At 41.5% G+C, this 25,570-nt stretch overlaps 1 protein-coding gene across 1 annotated transcript in view; it reads right to left on the bottom strand.

Moving 5' to 3' along the window:
* Positions 1-25,320, bottom strand: part of ITGA2 (integrin subunit alpha 2) — a 102,973-nt gene extending 77,653 nt beyond the window's left edge. The window contains exon 1 of the mRNA XM_067545612.1: positions 25,207-25,320. Within this exon, the coding sequence (XP_067401713.1) occupies positions 25,207-25,252 (46 nt within the window). The 5' untranslated portion in view covers positions 25,253-25,320. The remainder of the gene's footprint in view (positions 1-25,206) is intronic.
* Positions 25,321-25,570: the final 250 nt, after the last annotated feature.

The following is a 25,570-nucleotide window of genomic DNA, read 5'->3' as shown; positions in this document are numbered from 1 at the left end:
CAGCTTGCACATTTATTACCCACTTGGTGATGAACTCAAGACAGGAAGTCATATATTAGTCATACCAAACAACCATTATCTACCGATGACCTCTTGAAAGTAGGTAATTACTTTTTGCTAAGAATTAAGTCATTTATGAAATACAGTTAAGAGTGAAAGAACTTCCTTTGCTATCTGATTAGTATTGTGGAGAAGGGAGGATATAAGCAGACATAATAACGTATATATTTCACAGTATTTCCTGCAGCAATCAAAACCACCTACCCTGGCAGCTAAACGGATCTTTTTAAAAGCATTTCATATGTAAAAGTGTGATTACTGTAAGGCTATTGCCAATCTGTTGTATTTCAAATTCCTGGCACTTTATCTCAACACCATCTTTAAGTTGCACCCTAATTTAGTCTCATGTTATCATGAGTCAAATATCATACATAATTGAACAGGGCATCAACTAACAGCATCTCACTCAAGACTCTTGGTACCGACCTACAGAACTGACCTCCTAAGAAACTGTCTGAGAGTCTCCTATAATGTCACGGTGTATTCTAATTTTCCCTATGTAGCTACATATAGAGCAATAGTGTAGCTAGCAATGGAAATCTGGATGGGCCTCCAATTTGTGGCAGACAGGCAACGACCAATGTGCTGACCTCATTTTAGTAAAGAACCCTCAGTCTGTAGTGCAGGCAGCCAACCCACTCCTCACTCCACTCAGCAGCAGAGCCCAGCCTGCCAGCACGTCTGCAGCCACACTCAGGCATGGCGAGTGGGAGCAGCACAGTCCAGCAGGGCAGGGGATCCCAGGACACCTACTTGGGCTACTTTAGAGCTAGCTCCAGCCAAGAAGACGCTGCCTTTGCGGGCCGCTCTGCTCATCCATAATGTGGATGGGATTCTGGGGAGTAGAGCCTGTCTCTGTGGGCTGGCAGGGGCAATGCGGACAGTCCTGGAGGCAGCGTGGAGCTACATGCCAGGGGTATCCCTCAGCCAGCTCCTCTGCTGACATCCTCTGAGCTGTTAGGCTGAGCCAAGTCTAGCTGCAGCAAGACTGCCTTTCTCTCCTATGACCTTACCCACCCCCCCATTCCACTGCCTTCTGTCTGGCTGCCTCCTTTACCCCTAACTGCCCCCTTCTCTCCCACACACTACCCCCACTTTCTGCTCCTGCTTCCTCCCTACTCACAATTCCGCCTTCTGCAACCGCCACAGCACTTCGACTCTCCATTAACCCTTATACCCATGGCTGCCTTTTGCCCCTGCACGTCTACTGCTTCACCCCCACTTTCCCCCAGTCTTCTTCACTCACCCCACACCTCCAGCTCCTCGTGTCTAACACCCCCTGCCTCCCCTAGCCCTACCCCATCTCTGTCCCCCCTGCAGGCCTCTTTCCCCAATGCAGACCACCTAGAAGGGCAGGACAGGGCTGGGTCTTTATCCCCCTCATCCCCTGTGGTGATTCTCCCATTCTTTGTCCTCTTTCTCCTTCGTGGATCCCCTGGCCCTCAAACCCCTTTGGTTCCCTTTGTCTCTGGCTCACCGATCCCTGACCCTGTCTCAAATCGGCCTTTGACTTCCCCTTCCCCCTGGCTCTTCCAAAAGCCTGACCCCCCTGGCTGGCTCGGCCTCCGACCCCTTTCCTGTCTCTCCCCACCCTGCCACTAGAGGAGGACACGAAATGGTCGGGATGGGATGCAGCAGGCTTGAGACAGTTTCTGCACCAAGCACCACCTCTTGTTTCTTGTCAGGATGAAGTGGCTTCTCCAGAGTGGGGAGTGAGAGCCTGGGATTCGCCAGTTGAACACTAAACCCAGGCACAAAGACCCCTTCCCCTCCATGAATGAGCGGCAGTTGGGCCCGATTGCCCCGGGCAGGCTCACTCTCTCTCTACAGACCATCCTTTTGCTGTGCCCTGGCTCCCCTCTGCCATGGGGCAGCGGCACCTGCAGCTCCTTGTCCTACTGCTGGACATGCAGATGGTGGGGCTTCTTGGGCCAAGTGCAACTGGACCCAGGAGGCAGTGGTGCCCCAAAAGATCCCCAACCTGGCCAAGAAGCTTGACCACACACTGGCCGGTTTCTGCATTCACATGGGTTCAGATATGGGTAGGCTTCGATGTCAACTGGCTGGGCAGTGGCCCACCCATGGCTATGCCCCAGCAGAGAGGAAGTAATAGATGTTTTCTCCAAGTTGCACAGTGTACATATAAACTAATCCAAGCTATATGCATGTGGCTTAAACACCGGAAAAGAATTCGAAAACGATACAGGGCTCATTTAAAAGTTGATCCAAAGTCCAGTGAATTCAAAAGAAATCTATTATTGATTTCAATGAGCTCTGGGTCACACCTGTATTGTCACATGACAACTAGCAGTGTCAGAGAAAAATTCTTAACATATATTGCTCTACAGCAAAGATAAACAACTTCTGAGTGAGCTGTGTTCATCCCCTGCTCTTTAGACTATCTTGGAACATGTCTATACTGGTCAGTCTGTTATTGTGAGATGTTCCGTTCAAGGGGACAGATCTACTACTTCTAACAAGCACGTCTACTACTATATTGCACATTCATGGTTCTGTCATTCCCCAATACTAGAGATGTATGCATGACCTACCATGGGTTAAGGGTGAGGAAAAGGGAACGGAATCCTCCTCTAATTCCCCAATACGACCAATAATACAGAATCCCTGTGCAATCAGTCAGTGGATAATGCTGCCTATTGCAATCTGCAGGCTGCTGCGCTCACCCAAACAGAGACTGTAACTTATGGATCCATGCAGTTGATTGACTCACTGGCCACATCCCTGCTACCATCCCCTAGCCTCATCTGCATGCTGTCATGCAGCTGTACTATACATAGATGATTTCAGTCCCTCCAGTGTATGCTATCAGAGTCTGTTCCCCCACAAATAGCTGCATTGCAGTAGTTCAGAGAGTTTGGATTTTGTGCAGCCATCGAAAGTGGACTCCATTAAATGTTATCAAGTCTCTCAGAGACCTTTGACCATGTGTTGCAGAAAAATATAAATCATCATCATTAGGGCAGTACCTAAATAGAATTCGGAGAACTAACAGTTTGTGTATATCCGTAGTTAATTTCAGTTTCACAAAAGAACCCAGGAAATAGCAAAAAGTGCCTGAGATCCTGATCCCACTGAACTCAAAGGGGGTTTTGCTACTGACTTCAGGGGAGCAGGATTATTCACCAATTTTACAATTTCATAAAGCCCAGCCACATCAATTAAGTCCATCTTAACAGACAGCGATCACTTAAAAATTGTAAGAATTGTCTTTAAAACCTGTTAAAAATTACAAACCTGTAACTGTAAGCTTCATTCAAAGTTTCTTGCTTGAGCAATTAGTCAGAGCTTCCTGTGACCTGAACAAAGTTTTCAAGATATTCGTGTTTTTGTGGGCTGGTTTTTAAAGTGTACCCATAAGCGTATTTTTCAGGAGGAGAAAAGAATTTATAATCTAGATAAGAGGATCCAAACTACATGACACCTAGCTGGATCTGCAGATATTATGGTTCCAAGCTCTGTCAGATGATCACTGTCCAACTGCAGTGGGGTCTGAATGAAAAGGGGCTCTCTCTCTTCCTTTACTGGAAGCCCCAACCTCAGGCAGATTCTTGTTGCAGGTTTTCTGCAAGCTGTGTTTCAATGCCCAGTTCACTTTCATCCATAAAACCTTCTAACATGACCCCAAAATCAACACCCCCACATCCTGCTCTGTGTTATCCTTCCAGTACCCTGTCAGAGCCTGAGCTGGAGAGATCCAACAACAACTACTCTAATCAGGTGTATCTATGGTGCGAGGGAAGACAAGGCTAATACAGCATGCTTCTATCTCAACATTCCTTGTGGTAGCCTATAGCTCCCAGATGTGTTTTCACGAAAAGTCCCAGGGTGTCTTGCTGATGGTCACGGTATCATATGATCATATGATCATAAATATGATCATATGATCATAAAATCATATCATTTAAATGGCCAACCTGACCAGTTACAGATCTCTGGCACCTTACTGATACTGCAACAGAAAAAGAAAAAGTTCCACCTCCTAAACCTACATACCCTCTCTTATAATACAAGAGCAGCGAGACAGTCAACGAAATTGGAAGGCAACAAATTTTAAAACCGATAGTATTTGTTTAAAAAAAAATTCTTCTATGTGGAACTCAATGCCATGGGATACATCATTAAGGATTAGGGTTTAGGAGGACTCAAGAAAGGATTAGAAATTTGTATGGATAATGAGAAAATCCACCTTTACATTAGAGAGGATTTTAAAATAAAGTTTAGAAAGAATATAAACCAACATGCTCCACACACAAGCCTATTTCCAAATGATGGAGATTAGTAAGAAACCATTGCAATGAACAGGCTATTCCAAAATTGTCCATTTTAGGGATTTTTGTACCTTCTTTTGTAAGCACCCTGTACCAGTCACTGACGTAACAGTATATTGGACCAAACAGACCATTGATCTGATCTGGTATGGCAATTCCTATGTTCCTGAACGTATGTCTGGTTTCCTAGCCAACCTCCACCATTGGTAACTAGTCTGCCTGCGGGTCCAGTTGGAAAAGTTCATCTTTGCTTTCTTGTCTTAGATCAGGGGTGTCAAACTCATTTGCTATGGCGGTCCAGATTTGAATTAAACGTACTTCAAGTGGGCCATAGATACCATACATTGAAATACTAGGCACAACCATTTTTATGTAGTATATTTTATTTGCTAGATATGAGCAATATAAAAACTGCAGTAAATTCACTTCTACAACTACTACTATTATTTTACAATTAGTAGGCAAACTCTGATCAGGCCTACTGGATTGGGTCCCACAGGCGAGTTAGGTGAAGGAATGCCAGTCTTCTCCCAGTTCACGCATTGCTCTGCGGCTCAGGCATCCAGACAGGTGGCACTGGGCTGCAGTGCACATGATCAGAAGCAGAAACATAGGCACCATAGGAACTTTTACTGTAAAATCTTAGGCACCAATCAAGTTTAGGCACCTAAGGGTTCAAAGGCAACTGAGCAGGGGTTTTGTTAAGCCCAATGGGGCCTGATTCTGGGATTTAGGTGCCCATACCTTTTGTGGATCTAGCCCTTAGAAGTCCAAATTTCATTGATAATCAATAGGTTTTAGAATCCTAAGTATCTAAATCCCTTTTGAAAAAAAGTGTAGTTTCCTAAATCAGTTAGGCACTGCAACACCTAAATACTTTTAAAAATCTTGGCTGTAGAACCTTACTTTTTTAGGATGGGAATTGTTTTATTTAGGGAGGGGAGGGTAGTAAGGCCAAGACAGTGATCCCCGCACTTTTCGAAAGTGTAATGTGTCATCTTTATCTTTCACTAAGCCAGCCAATAAGAGCTGGTAAGAAGAGACCTTGAAAATATGTATCATCTGAAGTACCTCTGTTCACAAAGCAGCCCCACCTCACACAATACTGCTTTGCAGTATCAGCACTGGGTATAAGTCCAATTCCTGGGGATTATGAACAACATTCCAGGAGAGGGTGGTCCAACTGGCAGCCCAAGGGCCAGGTCTGGTATTGTCCAGCACCCAAAAGATTTTCAGCTGCACTGGGACATGTCCCAGCGCCAGGCTAGGACACAGCCTGGAGAGTGCAGGGGGAGCTGGTAATGTGTAGCCCCATGGGCACTCTATGCCCCTGTTCCACATGGAGTGTCATGGATTCTGGGCAACAGTCCCCCTTTGCACAGCTGCCCTGCCCAAGGAAGTGCTGGAGCTGCCAGTCCCTCACACTCCAGCCTGCACTGCCAGGACTCTGGCAGGGCTTCTCCATTAGACAGCTATGCAGGTGGTCCAACCAGTTGCCTCCCGTGCAGGCAGTGGGTCCCTGGCTGTGGGTCTGCCCAAGCTGCTGTCTTGAGCATAGCCAAAAGGGTATGGGGGGCGTGGCTGCTGTGTCTCTGCAGCCTCAAGTCAGCCAAAGGGGGTGGAGGGTTGGCCTCCCTATACCCTACTTCAGGGACCGCTACCCGTCCTCCCCTACGGTCAGGGCAGGTGGCACCCCATTTCCCAAGGTAAGGGCAGAGTGAGTCTGCTGCCAGAGTCTCCTCCCTCAGCCAAAAGGGCACGGGGCATGCATGTCTTTTGAAAAATCTCTGGGGGTGCCCCGCCTTCATATGTCACTGAAGTTCAAGTAAGAGGTGAGCTAGTATCTTGGTCTGGTCTACACTACAGTTAGGTCAATGCAAGGCAGCTTACATCGACCTAATCACGGAAGTGTCTACATTGAAACTTCACTCCCGCTGACATAACTGCCCCACTACACCGACTTAATAATTCCACCTCCACGAGCAGCACAGAATCATGGTCGATGCAGTTATGTCAAAACAGTGTCAGTGTAGACTCTGCGCTGCTTATGTCGAAAGTTACTGGCTTTCAGGAGCCATCCCACAATGCCTCACACCAACAGCACAATCAACACAAGCGCTCCTGGTGAGAAGGTGCACTGCAGACACACGGAGCAAAGCATAGACATAAGCAAGCAATATAATTACTGTGGTGGCTGTATGCTGACACAAATTAGGTCAACTTAATTTTGTAGTGTAGACGTGACCTTAATTTAGTGTTATTACTTCTTAATGCCATTTAGGCATTAATGGCTAAATCCTAGAAAAATGACCTCATTCTAGAACTGGAATTATATTTCTGCACTTGGCACGTGGAGGTGCATTCGGCTGACAGCATTGAAAAGGTTAGATCGCCCTTACCAAATGAACCACATTTAATATATTAAGAATTGTGTTTCAAGTTATTTGAACTCTGGTAAACATTTATGTGAAAAAACCAAAACAAAATGATTTAATTTAATTGAAATGTCAATTGTTTTGGGCTCGGTGCAGAAAAAACATTCTTCTCTTTTTCTCTTGGTAAGGTATTTTTCTGTTCTACGACACTGAAGGGGACATGTGACATTTTCCTGTAATAAATATCGTTACCAACCAAATCCACGGCCACATAATACTAACATTAGTATTAAGATTTTTTTTTTTGATGGTTACATCTAAGTACAGTACCTTGGCACAAGATATTCAGACATTTGTATCCAAAAAAAAAGAAAAAAAAATGCCCAGAGACACAAGGTGGTGAGGTAATACCTTTTTTACTGAACCAACTTTTGTTCATGAGGGCCTTGTCTCTCTAATATCCTGGGAGCGACAGCTACAACACGCATTCAAAAAATGCCAAATCCATTTCAGACCTATTTTCAGCCTATGACCAAATAAGAGCTCTTATGCATTTGTAGGTGCCAATCACTGCCGTGCCCATGTTTTAAGTATTATATAATTCTAGACTCGAAATATTCAGTAGCTGTTGCCTTCACACAACTCACTTTCAGAATCCAAGATCTGTGAGAGAAATCTACTTTTGTATTTCATGATCATGATGAAAGATTAGTCAGGCACCCAAAATTTCCAATTCTGAAACTTCGATTTGTAAGTACTACCATATATACAGCCACATAAATAAGCTTGTACTCTGGTTTTATTTCCATGAAGGTGAATCCTTGCTGAATATTCTCTGAGTATCCCAAAGAAACACAACCCTTTTCCTGCATTTATAGGTGAAAATTGGGAGAAGTAAATTTGCAGAATCCTTTGCAGTGCCTATAGTGCCTTCAAAGGAAGTTCAGCAACAGCCAGTGCACAGGCTCTGGGGACATATTTGAAATCTCCTGCATATATCTCAGCAGAAATAAAGAGATACCTCTGTGGGGAAAAAAAAACGGGATACACAAAAAGTGCATTTAGGGATGAGAGGTTAACAACTTGTCTGTTGGCAACAGTCAAATAAAATCCCAGTATCCTTTTAGGATGAGCAGCATCTTTGGGCACACATCAACCAACCAATGCTAATGTTGTTATGGTGTACATAATAGGTGTCAGAGATGGTGTGTGCACAGCTGCTTTATACATCACTATTTCCTTGCTGTTATTACAAAGCAGAGTCACACATGTTCAGGCTGTGCACATTTAAGTCTGAACATGTGGTAAGTCTTTTCATAAATATAAATGATATTTATAACTATGACTGCACCACACCTTTAAATGGGCAGGAATTTGTCTGGAAGGCCAAATCAAGGGAAGAGTGCTTTATGGCTGGGGTGGAGAGGGCAAACTGCTGCAAACGGGACAAGGGGCCAGCGTGGCGACAGTGGTCCCCTGGGAACTTGATGGGCAGAAGGATTTAAAGGGGGCAGCCCTATGCGTGAAGTTCCCTTTTACATGAAGCAGTAAGTTAAGGTCAGAGCAAGCGAACAGAGAGATGTCCAAGCAGCCAAGGGTAAATTGAACATGGGAAAAGTGGAGGCTGCCTTCCTCAGCTATGCAGGGTTATAGCACATGCTTACCCATGGAGAAGCCCAGCCTTATTTAAATAGATGGATATGATCAGGGTGGCATACAGTACGTTCAAGGGCGTGACATGCTTTAATTATGATGAGCAGTTTAAATATGGGCAGCCTCTGTAAGGACAGGCATGTTTGTGAAATACGTTTTGGGGGTACACACAGCATGTTCATGCCAGGGCAGTGAGGGAAGGGTATAGCAGGGCACCAACCCTCCTTTCTTATAGCCTACCTTGACCCTCTAAGAGAGTGGATGAGAAGATCCCAGCAACGAATTGGCTGGGGGACCTGGATGGAAAGAGGGGGAAGCCCCAGGGTAATTATTGAATAGACAAGGGGTTACCTGCACTGTGCACTTTTATCTGCCGGGTAGTCCCAAATATCTAATAATAAAGTTGCTGCCTGATTAAAACCATACCAAATGTCTCCTATCCTTCTTTCAGTATAGCTGGACAATGGCTATAACTGCTTCTTTACTGCTTTTTTATTATTATTATTATTAATAATACTTACCAAAATGTGGGAAAAGATGATGCAAGCTTTTCTGATGTAGCAAAATATGTATTGTGCACCCAGCCCCTAAGTGATATTTCAGCAACAAAGGTAAGTGGGACCCACAAGGATTTTGTTTGTTTTTAAATGAGTAGGCTAAAAAGTGCGTAAAAGGGCAATATTTAAACAGGTCATAGAAAGTTAGTTAAAATAAAAATGAGCTCTATAATCCTCTGTCCTGATTATCTCCTAAAACAAAAATAATCTTATGTTTAGCAGTATCAAATGTTGTGAAACAAAAGGGGATTTTATTGGTACTTGATTACTTGCTGCATTAATTTGTAACAAAATTTGTAATAAATCCATTAGAAACATCATTAAACTGTATTTCATGTCATAAAGATAAAAACCAACCATAGTTTCCAGTAATTATTTGTTTAATACAATGAGAAGAGGATGCTACAGTTTAACATGTTTACACAAACCATGGCGGAATCATATAGGAATGTGTACTCATTTTAACTATACCAAAGTTCTGCACTGGCTAGAATAATCTATTAAATTCACTAAATTAAATTCAATTATACCTTGGACACACAGGAAGAAGCCTAATAAATACTACAAAAGTAGGCATAATTATAAGACACGGTAGAGACTCACAGGTCAAACATGACTAAACAAACAAAACTTTGAAGTTTTATATATTGTACAAAAGTAGTACATACAATTTAACTAGTCTCCCAGTAAGAAAGCTTTCTGTGATTGTGTCACCCTTTTTCGAATAAACATAGCATAAACTTCTCTTTATCGCATACTCACAGGCCATACAACCAAAACAACAGAGGAATCCCATAACATTAGACTATGCTACCATTTGTATTTCCATTTAGTATTAATACAACTAAGGATCAACATAGCAGTCTAAACTTCAGGAAAGAAATGGATCTTTCCCCCAAAACCAAGGCTGCTTTTTGCTTTAAGTATGCACACATCTGCAAACATTGTCCACAAGGCTGTCTAATTGCTTCAAAGCTCCTCTTGGTGCAGTGGGGAGACTGGCGTGTCATGAAGCTGGTTACAGCACCCTGAACCTGAGGGCCAGCCACAGCCCTGATACCACTTAGAGCTGCTTCCACACAGCTCTGAAATTGCACCATTGATATAGGCTTCTTAATAGACCTTGCACCCGCAGAAGACCACCAGGCCCCCTTTCCACTCCCAACAACAGGGAGTATGGTTTGGCTAGCACAGGCCCAGATCCGGCACCCCAACATGCCAGCAGGGAATTTCCCTATATGAGTGGCAAGCTCTGCTGGGAATCTGTGTTCAGATTACAGCCCCTTTACACTAGATGAGCAGCACAAAGGTGCTAAATCTGAGTTGAAAACCTGCCCAAATGTAGGGAAAGGATGAGGGAAAGATAAGAGGGAGAGAGAAAGAGAAAAGGAACCAGATGCTCAAACAATTCAGGAAGTAATACTGTGAGACCTATTATAGTGTTATAGGAAGGAGTCATCAGGAGTTGTAGTAGAAGTCACCAGATGGTGCGGTTACATGAAATTTTACAAGTTCTTTTAAGGGTATGCCTACACTAAAATAACACCCCATGATTACAGTGTAGACATACCCATAAGCCATACAACCAAAACAACAGAGAAAGCCCATAACATGCCTGACGGCATGTCTACACTACAAGCGCTACAATGACATAGCAGCTACACTCTGGTAGTGTAGACATTATGCCAATGGAAGGGCTTTTTCCTATCACAGTAGTTAATCCACTCCCTCAAGAGCCGGTAGCTCGGTCAACTGAGGAATTATTCCGTTGACCTAGCTGCATCCACAGTGGGCGTTAGGTCGACATAACTGTATTGAACAGACTGTGAAATTTTTCTAAGTCGTGAGTGACACAGCTCAGTTGACCTAAGATTTAGGTGTACACCAGACCTTAGCATGCAAGTGGTTTGGAAGAAAAACTATATCATTGTTAATTTTATAATTAAGTTTATTTTGGGGAGTTGTTGCAAGCACCAGTACAGTTTACTTTGCTTAAATGGCTCTCACTAGAGTTTTTGAAGATGGCTGGATGATATTTCTGGAAGAGGGTATTGTCTATGTCCCATTTGTGTCTACTTCTGTTGAAAGACTAGTGTACATAGAGTAAACAAACAAATTACTCTAAGTAAATACCCACATTCCACACCAGTTTCTCCTCCAAATGAGAAATTGAACTGCAAGTTCCTAAGAACTGTCAGTGTTTGACATAGTAACAACAACAGGAAAGAAAAAGGAAAAAAAGTGGAGAGAATATACGACAGGAAACAGGATAAATGCAAGAGAATTGCTGGTCAAGTTGTACTTGATACATATATAGTTTAATTTTAGTGGTATTAAATAATCTGATTCATATTTTTGTGGTATCTGACCATAGCTACTCACATACTATTCAGCAAATATATTACTAAAATAATAATTCCATGAAACTAGTCAAATATATTCACTGGGTTTTTTTTTGTTTTTTTGCCCCTTGACCATCTTAGCAATAAGTTACTTTTAAAAAAATTAATAGAAAGTTTATTGATAATGGTATGATGATTACATACAGGACACAAACAGCATACAATTATTTTATTCCTTTAAAATGTACCAAGTGCATGACAGGAGAATTATTTTTCATCCTCCCTTCTAGGCTTCATTCTCAGACTAGAAGGCACCACAGAATCCATCTCTTGCCTCAGAACTGTGCTCCAGAATCTAAGCTTTTATTTAAAAAATTATGTTTCTACTCCTTATGATTGTGAAGAGAACCTGCCAAAAGCACAGATCAATGCACTGATGTCTGCCTGAGTCTGTAAACTAATGAACTGCCCGAATCACAAAGGGTGTGAAGTTTGAACTAATGACAGTTTAAATGTCAACATTCTTAACTATGTTCTTCCTAAATTTATCAGTTGTGACATCCAGGTAATGTGCTTCTCACACAATTCCAAATCACCTCCCATACCTTTTTAAGTATCTTATACCGAAATTGTTCTCTCCCCATCTTCCAAAACCTCCAGCTTCTTCACAACAACTTGTACAACACAGTTATGCATTTTCCACATTAAATTTTGTAGTACATTGAAAAATAAAAACGTAGCAGCAGCATAAAATTCATTTCATATCAAATTAACTAATATAGAGAATACTGTGTTGGTTGTATTATTTATTTTCCTATTTACATGAATAAAAACTTCCCTCCCTCCCTCCCCCCCAATGTATCTGCACCTTCCAATGATGAAAAGTTCCAGAGGGGTAGCCATGTTAGTCTGTATACAGCAAAAACAATGAGAGTCCTGTATCACCTTAAAGACTAACAAATTTCTGCAAGCATAAGCTTTCGTGGGTTGCAGCCCACTTTGTCAGATGCATCTGACGAAGTGAGTTTCGTGGGCTGCACTTCATAGGGAAGAATTTAAAAAAATTAAAATAGGAAAAATGTGATTGAATACCTACAAATATGGTCAGGGAACTCCAAGGCAGGTATAGAACCACAACTTTTAACTCATGTTTTGAAATTACTAGATTTCAAGTTGAGAATGTCCCTTTAAATTAAATCAATGTACACTTCCAATAGAGAGTCTGAAAGAGAGAGGACTGACTGGGCAAGAGACATTTTTTAGACATATTTAGAGAGAGTGCACTAAATTAGAGAATTTTGTAATCTTCAATTTCAGTTTTATTCATTTTCCACATATGGTAGTCTGAAAATGTGACAATTATTCCCTTGGGTTAACATAATTTATTAAAACTATTTATCATATAGTTTCTTCCATTTGGGGCTCAGGCTTCCTTCACATATGGTAAAATGTTTGGAGTCATTTAATAATTAACACAGGTTATGAACTTCAGTGCTGATACTACATGTGAAAATAAAACAAGTACAGCAGTGGTTCTACAAAATAAGTTATTTTTGGCTTAGCTGAGTAACTTTATGATTTTCTACTGGAAGAATGCCAAACTCTAGTTTAGAAGCAGTCAGTTTCTGCAAGTCAGAGTAACTGCAACTGAGTGATAGCAGTTTATCAGAGTAAAGAGCAGTATCAAATGTTTTGGCAGCAGGACCGGCCCCAGACCAAATGGCGCCCCAGGCAAGGAGCATCTTCAGCATCCCACCCACTCCATTTGTTAAACTTTTGAATACCTTATTTTTTATTGCATTTGTAGCCCATTTCGCGACTTTGATGCACAATATGCATGCATGATTTATCCCTGTCATCTAAGATGATAAATTTGCAGGCTAGGATCTGTAAATCTCTATTTATTGCCATATATAAAAATTGTTTCCTCTAAGCTTATCAAAATCTTTTAATTTTAAGAATAACTGAAATGCACCATCATCAAGAAATTGAACTGCACACCAACTTTGGGTGGACCAGTATTTAATTGTGTTACAGTAGGTGACAGCCTTAGAATGTTAAGCCTAGGCCTTTAGTTCAAAAGGTTGCTTTTCTCACCTTTGCCCTCATGAACTGAAGCACAGCATCAGAGGGATCCAAAGAGTGGCCAATGGCGTTTTCAAGCAATAAAATAGCAAGCGATGTCAGTCTCTTGTCGGCCATCAGCAAACAAAGATGTTTTAATGAGCCTGAGCTTCAAAAAGCTGTGCTCACCACTTGTGACTGTGACCAGCAACGTGAGCAGAATCCTCAAAGCTATCCACATATTAGGAATAGTCTCCTTAAACTCTGCATCATGAATGAATTGGAGAACTTGATGTGGAGAGTGCTTCCCATGTGGCAAAACGTGACGGATGTTGTCCAATTCGGCACAGAGGTCTTTATCATTGATGTCCAAACATTCCCTGTGTGTTAGTGTCCAGTGAAGGTACATAAAATTGTTCAAGAGTGTTTTCCTGTCCACCCGCAGCTTACTAAGGTCATATAAAACCTCCAAGTCTTTTCATGGTACTTCATTTGTCCAAACTTTTCTTCAATGGACACTCAAGCAGCTTCAATGACTGAGCAAAAAAAAAAATAAATAAATAAAAAAAAATCCCTCTTGAATTTTTCTTCCAGACTTCCCATCACCTCACCTCATCTCTGCCCTCATAACCAAACTGTCTCTTCTTCTGATGAATACGAGTTTCCTTGAAGACAGGCTCAACTCCTAAGTTTTCTGCCATTTCTTTGGCTGCAGCGATGGCATCTTCAAATTCATTGTCTCTGTAAGCCACAACAAAATCAAAGTAGTAGTAGTCACAATGGACATCGACTGAGTTTGTAATACCTTGCTTATAAGATTTACTTGGAACAGGATACCATGTCAAACAATTGAGATCCTTGCCTGGTTGCCATTCTTCCCTTCGTGTTCATGCTGTTGTTATAGCTTTGGCCACAGCAATCCTGAAGTTTTATTTTATTCTCATTCAAAATGTTCATAAATAGTTCTGTTAGGTCTTTTCTAATAGAGTCATCCACAGACTCATATATACCTGCGAGGACTTGGCTGACAACATTCTAAGAGGTTAGAGGAAAACGTAGTTCTCAGAAAGTCTGGAAGGTTCCACAAGATTCTACAAAGGCCCAGAACATTCTAGGAGATTAGTGAAAAATGAACACACATACAGAATACCTGAAACACTTTACTTCAAACATTCTATTTTCCCTTTTGTTGCTAACAACAAAAACAGCACCCTGAGCCTGCTGCCCCCCTAGCCCAGCACCCTAGTCAGCCTGCCCACCCCTAAATCCAACCCTGTTTGACAGTGACCTGTTTACTTTATAAAAGTATGCAATATACTGCACAAATGAGTCAAATGTAGGTGAGGTTTGTAAAAGTCCTACTAGATGCTTTCTAGTTTACTGTTCTAACACAGTCAGCAATAGTGAGATAGAAGACATTTCAATTCATTCACAGATTTTCAAGTTACTAGAGATCACTTGCCCTTCTCTTGACATTTTCTATTTAATAAGCTTCCTACTCTGGTCACAAGAACAGATATAAAGTTAAGAAAGCTCAGCCGTTTACTGTACATACAAGGGCTGATTCCCACGCAATGTTTAACAGTAGTTCCTGAAAGACTGACAGCTTCCTGCACTTTTTTGATAACAACAGGTATTCAAATCCATTCAATTTCGCTATCCTGGTGCATGTCCATCGTTAAGTCGAGTGGAAATAAATTACTCTTATAGAATGCCACACATTGCATTTTACTAAACTGTCTCGGAAACTTTCTCCTCTCTTGTTAGCCTGGCACAACTACAGAATATCTTCAGTCAGTCCTTAGGTGACCCTTGTTTCTCTCAAGTGGAACCACAGAGAAATTAAGAGAACTGCAGCAACAACAAACAGCGCCACCACCTCAAAATATACTATTGTTTAAATTCCCAGCTCCAAAAACAACAATAAAAAACCCCAACTTCATCTGCTTCCCTGTGATAAAAATTGACTTCTCATGATGCATTCACACAAGTGATTCCACGTTCTCTATAATTAATACTGTCTACAAACCTTCCTTTAACTACTGATATCTGCTAATATGAGAAGAGCAGCGTCTTATTGACGCAGAAAAAGGGAAATATATCATCATACCAAAACCAACATGATATGCCTCACTTCACCCTGTTCTTGTACTTGGTTACATTAGAACTTGGGGAGGAAACAGTGATGTTATTTTAAAATGACCTCTGTCTCCGCTCTTGTTTGTTGCTAAGAGAAAAATGTAGTATAGACACAGAATTGTTTCTAATGTAAGTAGAATGTTTCCCAGATTTTTAATTCGTTAAGTCCCATGTTCTCCTCTGCTGCCAAGAATGTCTTTGCCATCCTGTGCAGCAATTCCCAGCAGGTGGGAACAGTCCAAAATCCATGAACGGTACCTCTGAAGGGATTTCTTCTACACTGCTACAGAGGGGTTGAAGAATGCTCATATCCTGTGATGAAAAGCACAGTAAAAGTCTAGGGGCTTGTCTACACTACAGAGCTTTGGCTGGTATAGCTATGCCAACAGACTGTCCTAGTGGAGACTCAGCATACACTTGCAGGAGTTCTGCTGGCATAGCTACACCACCTACCCAAACAACATTAGCTATGCCAACAGAAACATACTGATATCAGCATAGTTGCATCTACACCCGCACTTCTGCTAAGATAGCTATGCCAGTGAGGGGCGCAATTTTTTCCACACTCCTGTTTGACATAGCTATCCCAGCAAAACTTTGTAGTGTAGATCAGGCCTAGATTAGAAAAAGGGCTGATGCAAACATGGGCATGCAGATCATTCAGCCATTCATCACACTGTGGAGTGTGAGGTAGTGTGTGGTAAGAAGGTGTCTGGAAAATGGCTCCATTATCACTCCAAAGTCAGAGTTCAGAAAGGATTGCTTTTCCTGCCCTGCCACTTCCACAGGACTAGCCAGCACGAAGTTTGCTGGTTTTGCTGTTTGGGCTGAACACAAATAGCAGGATTATGTTCTCAGAGAGATGAGAACAGCATTCATGGCTGATCTGTCACCAGCAACGTGAGATTTAGTGTTGTGAGAAAACCTCAAAAGGACCATGAGTATATGCAGCACAACAACAATAGTCAGAAGAGCTATTATTTAACCTTTTGTTTCCTGTAACAACAACGTGCTAGGCACTGTCCAGGCATTAATAAGATGCAGTCGTTGTCTAATGATCTAAGAAATTAAAACATCCTGTATAAAGTGTCCTTTAAGAAGACTTGTTATTCCTATATATTCTGTAAATGCCAGCATATTTCAATGAAAAAGTACACAGTAAAGTTCAAACAGGGGGCACAGTAGTGGATATGCACCAAATACCTTAGGTTGGAAACGTCAGTAATAACAAAATCACTAAAGCAATTCCCTATCTTCCACTCATCCCATCAATACAAGATCTCTGTTCATTTAATACAGAATGCTGTATGAGTCAGAGTAATATTGTATTTAGAAAGGCCAGCTTCTGGAGAATTTCATAGGCATCAGTTCCGAAAGAGACTTCATGTACTATTAAATACATACACAGGGTTCTGGTATGTCCAGATATCTGTGGTCAGGTGGCACCCTAACTCCAGCCACATCTTTGCAAGGAAGTTCTCTGTAAAACAGTGCCATTGTACGTTTTTTGTGGCAAGTGTTTTCTAGGTACATTTGCTGCCAAGAGACCAGATCAACTTCTTTTTGTCTTTACAAGTACAAACGCCATTCCAACCATTTCAACAATCAACTTCTGATAGAAACAGTTTCACAATGACTATCAGGATATGAGATTCAGTATGGCGAGCTGTTGTCTTACAGATGTCCCATCTCAAAGTGATAGATACCAGTAGAGACAGTGAAACAGAAGGAATTTCAGAGAGCGACTTAAAGGAGTATCATCACCAGCAAGAGTATCAAAGGACACTATCATTAGCAATGTTGCAGTTTTTACTCTCCATTTGTTTATTCTTTCTTAACAATGGAGCTGAGCAAGGAGGTAGAATTTTGTTTAGATAAAATGTCACAGACATTACAATATTTCATTCTGACTGGTTTTGCTGATCTGATTTCATCTATTTAAATTTCAAGCACATCTAACTATCAAACATATCTACACTATACCTCTTTTCAGTTGGCACTTTTTAGACAAGTTACCTAGGTAGTTGAGCAAATATATTTTAAATTTGTGAATAGTTATCTGAATCCTAGTGTGCCAAATTTCAACCAAATCTATATATTCCAAAATTCAACTCAGTTCTACATAGCACCTTTAACACGAACTTGGGAACATAGCACAAGATGGCAATTTAATAATGATATTCCAGAGCACTTTACTATGCCACTCCTTTGTTGACTAAACTGAAACATTGCTCACAGTAACTTAAAACCATTTACAGATATGAGTATGAATAGGTGCACACTAGCTTTACAAAAATCACCCAACACCTACTTATTGAAACATTGAGAATATTGTACAAACTTCCTTTGTTCAATACTTACTGTTTTGCTTGTCTTGAAATTGCAGGTACCTTGATAAATGAAAGGAAACATTTCCCAGTTTCTCTGTAACATATACCCTCTACTGCTACCTTGTTCTGTAACTTTGTAGAACAATACTACACAATGAATCATAACATACTATGCTTAAGCCTGCTCCAACAGAACTATATGAAGAGAGAGCTTTTTTTCAACTTTCTTCATTTATGGTAGCACATCACTGTCAAAGATGGTTTGGATGTTTCAGGATACAGAAGTTTACTATACTATTAGGTCCTGATTCAGCCAAATACTCAAGCATTTGCCTAATTTTAAATCATGTGAGTAGTCTCACTGAAGACAACAGAACCACTCAAGAAGGGAGTTTTAAGTTGGGAATGTACCTTACTGAATAAAAGTCTTAATAGATTCTGAAATTAAAGTCTGGCTCCTGTCCCAACACACTTCCTGAGTCAGAAAGACACGTAAGACACCAACAAGCCCTGTGTTTGTGACTGCCTATATGTATCCATAAGCACTACTTCAGTCTTGTTTGGGCTGAGGTTTTTGTCTATTCTTTCTCATTCAAACTCAAACGATGATTAACCAGACAGTCCACAGCGGGTTAATCACAAGAGAGTCATGTGGCCAGATTCTCCACTGGGGAAAATTGTCATATCTCCCTTGACTCCATAGTTTCATCATCAACATAGTGAACAGCCCAACATAAACTGCTGTATGATATCCCTGCTGGTGTCACATACATAGTGAATGGTAGGGGGGTTCACTGGAACCCTTTCATGCCCCTGTCCCTAAAGATGAAATCCCTTGGGGAAAATGAGCAAGTGCCTGTAGCCATCCTCTGAGTCCCAATTTCTACGAGTGGCTGTGCAGCCTTTTCCACACCATCAGGGAATATTGCCTCCATGGGCAACTGGTGATTATCAAAGACAATTCTTTATTGTATATTGTCAGTTGGAAAACATCAGTCACCTAACCAGGGACGTTTGGGAGGTTTAATACAGGGCATTTAATACAGGGCATTTTTCTTTCTTTCAAAGGGTGCTGGACTGGGAAAAAACAAGTAAAAGGACAGAATGAGGCAGAAAAATGGCAAGAGAATCCCACTAAGGCGGTTGTCCATTTCATAATATGCACCCAAGTGTCAAGGTGGTTAAAGTACCATTGTATACCATTGATTTGAATCAAACAAAATAATATAGGACAATCTATACAGCTACGCAGATGCCTGTGTGTTATACTGTGAGCGTTCCAGTATAGCACTCAGAATTTAAACAGATGAACTTTTTATCTTATTTCTTTGCCAATGTAGTTCCCCTTTTAACTTGTAAGACTCGCTTCTTATCCAGAATTTGCATCCTTATTTAAAGAGTATAGAAATTCAGGGGAAAATCAAAACAATTCCAAATTTTCTGTTGCTTGGGAGGTTAATTTCTCTATTCAGGATAACATCTGCACACTCTAACAATGTTTAAATAATTTAAAAGCTGTATCTATAGAACTTCTGGCCTGATTTTTCAGAGAGGCTGGGAATATATAGCTTCCAGTGACTTTATTGGGTGTTGTAAAAATTCATCACCTCTAAAAATTAGAGTGGGAAGAATGTTGCATCATATAGCTTTAAAAGTGATATACAAATACAGTAAATACAGGCAGACTGCCATTCATCCAGTGCAGCATGGTGTTATTTGTTCACATTCATTTTTATTTCATTCCTTTTCTCCAGTGTCATCAATAAGCGTTCTACAAAAAGAGGCATGTTCAAACAATTATTTAATACAGCCAAGTGCCACTCCTTACCTTCAAGGCTTATAAACAAAGATCCTTCTCTGCTGTGCTTTTTGTATAAATGAAAACTTAAGATTGAGAAGCTTCTCCAATGTCCTTGACTCATTTGAATGGGAACCCCACAGCTAGTTTTACTTATACTAAAACAAGTTTATCTTGCTCATTATTTTATCTCACTTTAGAAGGCCTGAAATCCTCAAACAACTAGCTTACACAGGCTTAGTGATCACTCTGTGAAGAAACTTTAAAACTGCTGGTGAAAATGTCCTGAAACAACCAGGCTGCATGTGTTGGTATGCAGCTGCATGAACCATTCCAGATCAGAATCCAGCTTGTGTCCTGTCTGCATTTTGACATGGTAACCATGGAAATAGGAATGGGCCTGCCCAAAGCCTAACAAAGGAAACTTTTAAATGAAAATGACAACACTGGATTGTGATGTTCAAAACTTCTACCACTGCTAATAGCTTGCTTTACTCTTTTAAAAATATAGAAACCCACTTGTATCTTCACTACCCCAAAAGTTCACTATTTTATACACATTTAATCATTTGGACATTCATCAAACACACTAGCAGGTTTACATCTCACCTCTCACGAACACCTATTCATCTGAAGTGTATGTGCAAAATATTTTCTTTCATTTGAAACTACTGACAATGAAAAACATATAGTGGACATTGCCAAGAAACAGTAAAACTATAAGAAATATCTGAATATTTAGTGTCCTACTTTTATTAAATACCAAGACTTCTCAATACTTGAATCTTAAAAAAAACAAATTAGTGTTTGAAAACTGTATCATAACCAGAGACTTCTAGTATAACACACCATTAAGTCTAAAGAGTAAGTCAATGCATCCCATATTTATAGTGCCCAAGTTATGTAGAAATAAACATTGTTAATTTGTTTAGAATTATGAATAATTCATTGTGTACTTTCTAAAATTCTTTTCCTTTATGTTTTACAAATATTATGAATGTAATTTGTAAAATATAGGTCTTCTATAGGTCATTGTGAAAGAAGTCCTACTTAAATATATAATATTTTAAAAGTAAAACCTCATAAGAAACAAATTAGTAATATTTCTTTCACTAACAGACAAACTCTTTTAAAAATCAGAGACAGCTAAAATCAGCGGTGACTTTGGTTTCACAAAGATTCAGATCAGACTCCCATTTTAATAAACCAACCTTCCTAGTTTGGAACAGGAGGCATTTGCACAAACAGTCCTACTTGTTTTGGCCCATTCTAGTTAACACCTCACACACAAAACTATGCTAAAAACTATTACGTTTGCAAAGTCAAGTATTCCTAAGTTGTCTGTACAACCTTAGTTTGGCTACTTTGTGCATATGAATTATGATACAGTCTTTAATTACGTGATCACATACTATTTTTTCCACAGGACCCTGCCTATGAAAAGTTTGGTTTAATTGACTTGCCCAGTGTCATTAAGGCACTCTATCGCAGAGGCAAAGATAGAATTTAATGCTTCAGGGCAACATTCAGTTGCTTTAACCATGAAACCCTCCTTTCTTTTGCTGCAACTTCCTGCCATATTCACAACACACTTTCCAACCACCACACCAGGAGGAGGAAGCTGGACAGGGACTGTTTTGTGAATGTGAACACCTATTTTCATTCCCTTGTTCAATCAGATCTGTAGACAGAGTTCCTGGGAGAGATGTCCACTGACTCCTTAGAAGCCTTGGAGGAGCACTGGGTTCTCTCCTCAAAGCCCCCTTCTGGTTTCCTGATTTTCACCCTATGACTTTCACTCCCATTCCTGTATTTTCATTTATTGTCCCCAGCATTCACTTGTCACCCAGGTTCATTGTCCTCTCCCCCTCAGGTAAGGCGAAAGGCCTTTAGCTATGAGCAGACTAAGGTCTACCATTTCCCAGCAACCACAATATATATACCATACAACTTTTGCAACAAACGAGACAGAGGTCCTAATGACAAAAGTTTCCTTCACTACAAAATAAAAAGGGATGGCACACTTTGCAGGTGGGTTTCACAGATATTTGCTGACACCAGGGGAATGGTGAGACCCAGAAATCTTGTGAGCAGACTCTTCTTCCTTCTCTCTCTTCCAACCTGTCCTTTCAGTCTGGTCTCTTCCCCTCCTCTGGCCCCTCATTCCAGTGCCATTTTCCTCACCTAGCCTGTCCCCCTCTTCACTCCGCAGGGATTTCATCCTAGTCCCAGTCTCATCAGCCAGCCAGTCCTAGTTTTATTCCTGTCCCAATCTGCCCCACACCATTTCCAGTCCCAGTCTCCTTCCTCAGCTGTTCCCAATTCCCCTGCAATCCTCCAATGCCTTGTAACCAGTCTCCTTACCCAATCAGTCTCCGTTTCTGCCCCCTGGAGCCTCATCTGATCAGTCTCTCCCTCCACTCCCACCCCACCCCCTTCAGTCTCCAGTCATCTACTTGTCATAGCCCACTTCTGGTCTATCTTATCTCTTACAGTCAGACAGCTTCCTCCTCCATCCTGCCTGGGCCCAGCTGGGGGGGCAGTGAGACTGCAAAGGAGATGGTTTCCCTGCTCTCAGTTCAGGTACCCAAACTTGCCACTAACACAGCTGAAGCAGCCCAGAGCTACAACTGCAGGGAAAGTCCTGCTGAGCCCTGGGCTGAACTATGATCAGTGAGGACACAATCTTCAGGAAATTTGGCTGCTAAAACTTAAGTCTTTATTGAGTATGTGTAAATTATGACTTTTCAGAGGTCTCTAACTTGCCTAAATTTGGGCAGATTTTGACAGGGACAGCAAAAAGCACAGTATTCCCTTCCAAATTTCAAGTCCCCGTTCAAAGTACTGAATTATTGTTTTTCAAAGAAAAGGACTCCAGAATTTTTTAATATAGGCAAAAGAATATATTTTTACTAGCCTTGTTCTCTGAAATAGCTGAACTTTTTTGGTTGAATTTTTCCAAAAACTTCAGCCTGAGGCAAACACCCAGCATGGAAAATTTCAGTCCAAACAGTTAAAGTTTGGCAAAGTTATAAGCAACCCAAAACAGAGTCTTATAATGGAAAGTGTCAGGCAACCTTAGTAATAGGCAGTACTACCAGCTCTGCCTAGAATAGAAATGAATAATTTAATAAGCTAAAAAACAAATCTGCTGTCCACCAAATATAGTTATTCTGGTAAAATATAATGAAGGTGGTAAGTTGGCATGCAATAATAAAATATCAAAAGGGACCGCTTTACATAATTATTTATGTCTGCAGCACCCACAGTACTAGGCGCATTCCAGACATAAAAGACGGCACAATCCACAACTCACAACCTTTATATTACTGTTAGTCTAGCTTGCAAAAAAAAGCAAGCAAGTACCCCTGTGTTCTAGAATAGATGGCACTGAAAATGTGGAAATTAAAAATATATACATAATCAAGCCCAAACTAAACACTGCACATTCACTGGGATCATTTTCCAGCCTATTTATGGTTTGATCCATTGAAGACATCTGACTGAATGCAACAGGCATCATAATGGTTCTCCATTCTTTCCTCCAAATAAATGAGCCTGCCCTAGGTGCAGGGTCTTTCTCCACTCCTCATTACCCCCAAACATAGAGTCCCTCAGTAACCTGCCCCACAGTTTGTTAGACCCAATTCCACAAGCATTTATATACAAGCTTAACTTTACTATATTGAGCAGTCCTATTGTTTTCAAGGGGACTATTCAAATATGAGAAGTTATTGTTTGCAGAATGTAACTGCCCAAATCTTCTGTCAGCTGTGCAGTTTGAAAACTAGTCTATTTCACCAACAGAAGTTGGTCTAATAAAAGACATACCTCATCCACCTTGTCTCTCAGCTATGCCAATGTAAATGGAGAGCAACTGCCTTAAAGATAGTGGAGTTATTCTGGATTTACATCAGTTTTACTGAGAGAAGAATATGGGTGTTTGGCCTTATGTCGTTTAAGCCAAGAGAGAACGCTGTCTAAGTCAGTGGGAATTTTGCTAGTGAATTCAATGGGAGCAGAAAGAGGCCCTAAGAAAGCATTAGTGCAACAGTTATCCTGAAGACTAAAAGCTCATGTAAATCTCAAATTGAAATTACAGCAGTTTTGAACCATAAGGATTAATACTTTGTTTAGGCAATGTGAATAATTTAATATACACAAAGATGCATCCCCTTACATACAGCTCTTATTGTCAGAGGAATCCTGCTCACATAATTAGTTCCTATCCTCCCCCTTAAACACCATTCTACAGAACATCCCTAGTCCCAGATCTTTTACACCATGAATTAGTGGACACATTTATGCCCCTGGTATGCAGTCACTGTGACCAGGAGAATAAAGGATGGATTAGACAAAAATGCAGAGTGGGCGTTTCACACATTGATGCTTTAAGAAGTCTTCTCATTATAATATTACAGGCCGGTGTGTATACCGTAGATCTCACCACAGGTTAACATTTGTGTTTCTGATTTCATACCCTCCAGCCACACATTTCACCATGTTTCCTATAGTTACTGAAAGAACAAGTTGGAACACCTCACAGGTAAAAACTCAGTTTCTGTGGCTCTTCTTCTGTAGATTTAGTAATTAAAGACACATGAAAGCATACAGTAATATTGAAACAAGTGTTCAGGACGAATTTTATGTCAAGTAAATGTCATGGCTTATAGTTTCCAGGAAAATACACAACGATTATTCAGTCATCCAAGAACAGTAGGAATATGTTCAAATTTCCCTATCTCACTCCAATGATGGACAGATCCCCTGTAGGGTGGAGGCAAAGTTAAAGGGATTTAAAGAATTTAAGAACAGAGTCCATAATAAAGAACATCATGCTCCCATTTAAAATGGCTTAATTAAAGTGTAAATTTAATGCAAGAAATCAATTTCATGATCTCCTTTAGTACAAATTAAATTGGAGGCTCATCAGCTTGTCCAGGATTTCATCTGATAGCTTGAAAATATAGATTTATGCCACTTGCATAAGGCAAGAAAAACGTGGATATACATACTAGTAGTTTATAAGTTAGTTTTCAGTCACTTAAGGTAGTCTACAATGAAGAGACAGAAGACATAGATATTTCCTCCTTCTTAAATATTTACCATTCCAGCCTTGATTAGGTGTTTCCTTGCATTGTCCCCTCTCATACAGACACCACAACGCTTTATTGGACGGCAGCCAAATGAAAGCGATTAAGAGGGAGCTCAGAGCCTGGGTTTTTTGGGGGGAAGGAGAGTGGGACGATTTCATCAATTCAGGGGTGGACTAAAGCTGCTGCTGGGGAGGGTCTGTATTTTAGCCCCTTTCCTGGTTCTACGCCCAGGGGCTAGTTTCGCGCACCAGGCTGGAAGCCCGAACCCACCCACCACTTGCTGCATGCGTGGCTTGAGTAGGGTCGGCCACTTGGAGTTCCTGGGAAGTTCACGGAGAGGAAGCCGTTTGAATGAAACTCGGCGTCCTGTTTCTCCCACGCCTGGCTGACCCCTTTGGAGGCGGCCGCCGGGCTCCAAGCAGCCAGGCTGGGATCTTTAAGAGTTGGCCAGAGCCCCTCTGCCCGACGGGGCCCGGCTGCCCCCGCTTCTCCAGCGGACCTACCTTGGCTGAAGAGCAGCAGAGAGAGCCACATGCCCCCAGTCCCCATGATTCCGGCACAGCGAGCTCCGCCTGGTCCCGGCTGGGCAGCAGCAGCAGCTTTCGGGGACAACCCAAGTGCTCTGCTCCAGATGCTCTCCCAGCTCCGAGCGGTGCCAGGTGCTTGCACCGACCGCCCGCAGCTACCGCGCGGAGCTCAACCGAACCGAGAGCGCAGCTGGGGAGCGAGCGAGGGCGAACACGCCGGGTCCTGACGGCGAGGGGGAGCGGCTCTCTGCGGTGCTTTGCAGCTCCGCCCTCAGCCAGAGCCAGCCACGCCCCCGAGCCGAGCCGAGCCCGCCCCGCCCCGCCGCCTGCTATCCAGCCC

The sequence above is a fragment of the Emydura macquarii genome, unplaced genomic scaffold (genome assembly GCF_026122565.2).
Source record: "Emydura macquarii macquarii isolate MOO-44397 ecotype Brisbane River unplaced genomic scaffold, CSIRO-AGI_Emac_v2 contig_1045, whole genome shotgun sequence".
Taxonomy (NCBI): Eukaryota; Metazoa; Chordata; order Testudines; family Chelidae; genus Emydura; species Emydura macquarii.
Note: the sequence above shows the minus strand (reverse complement) of the source record. Positions and strands in the feature narration are given on the sequence as shown.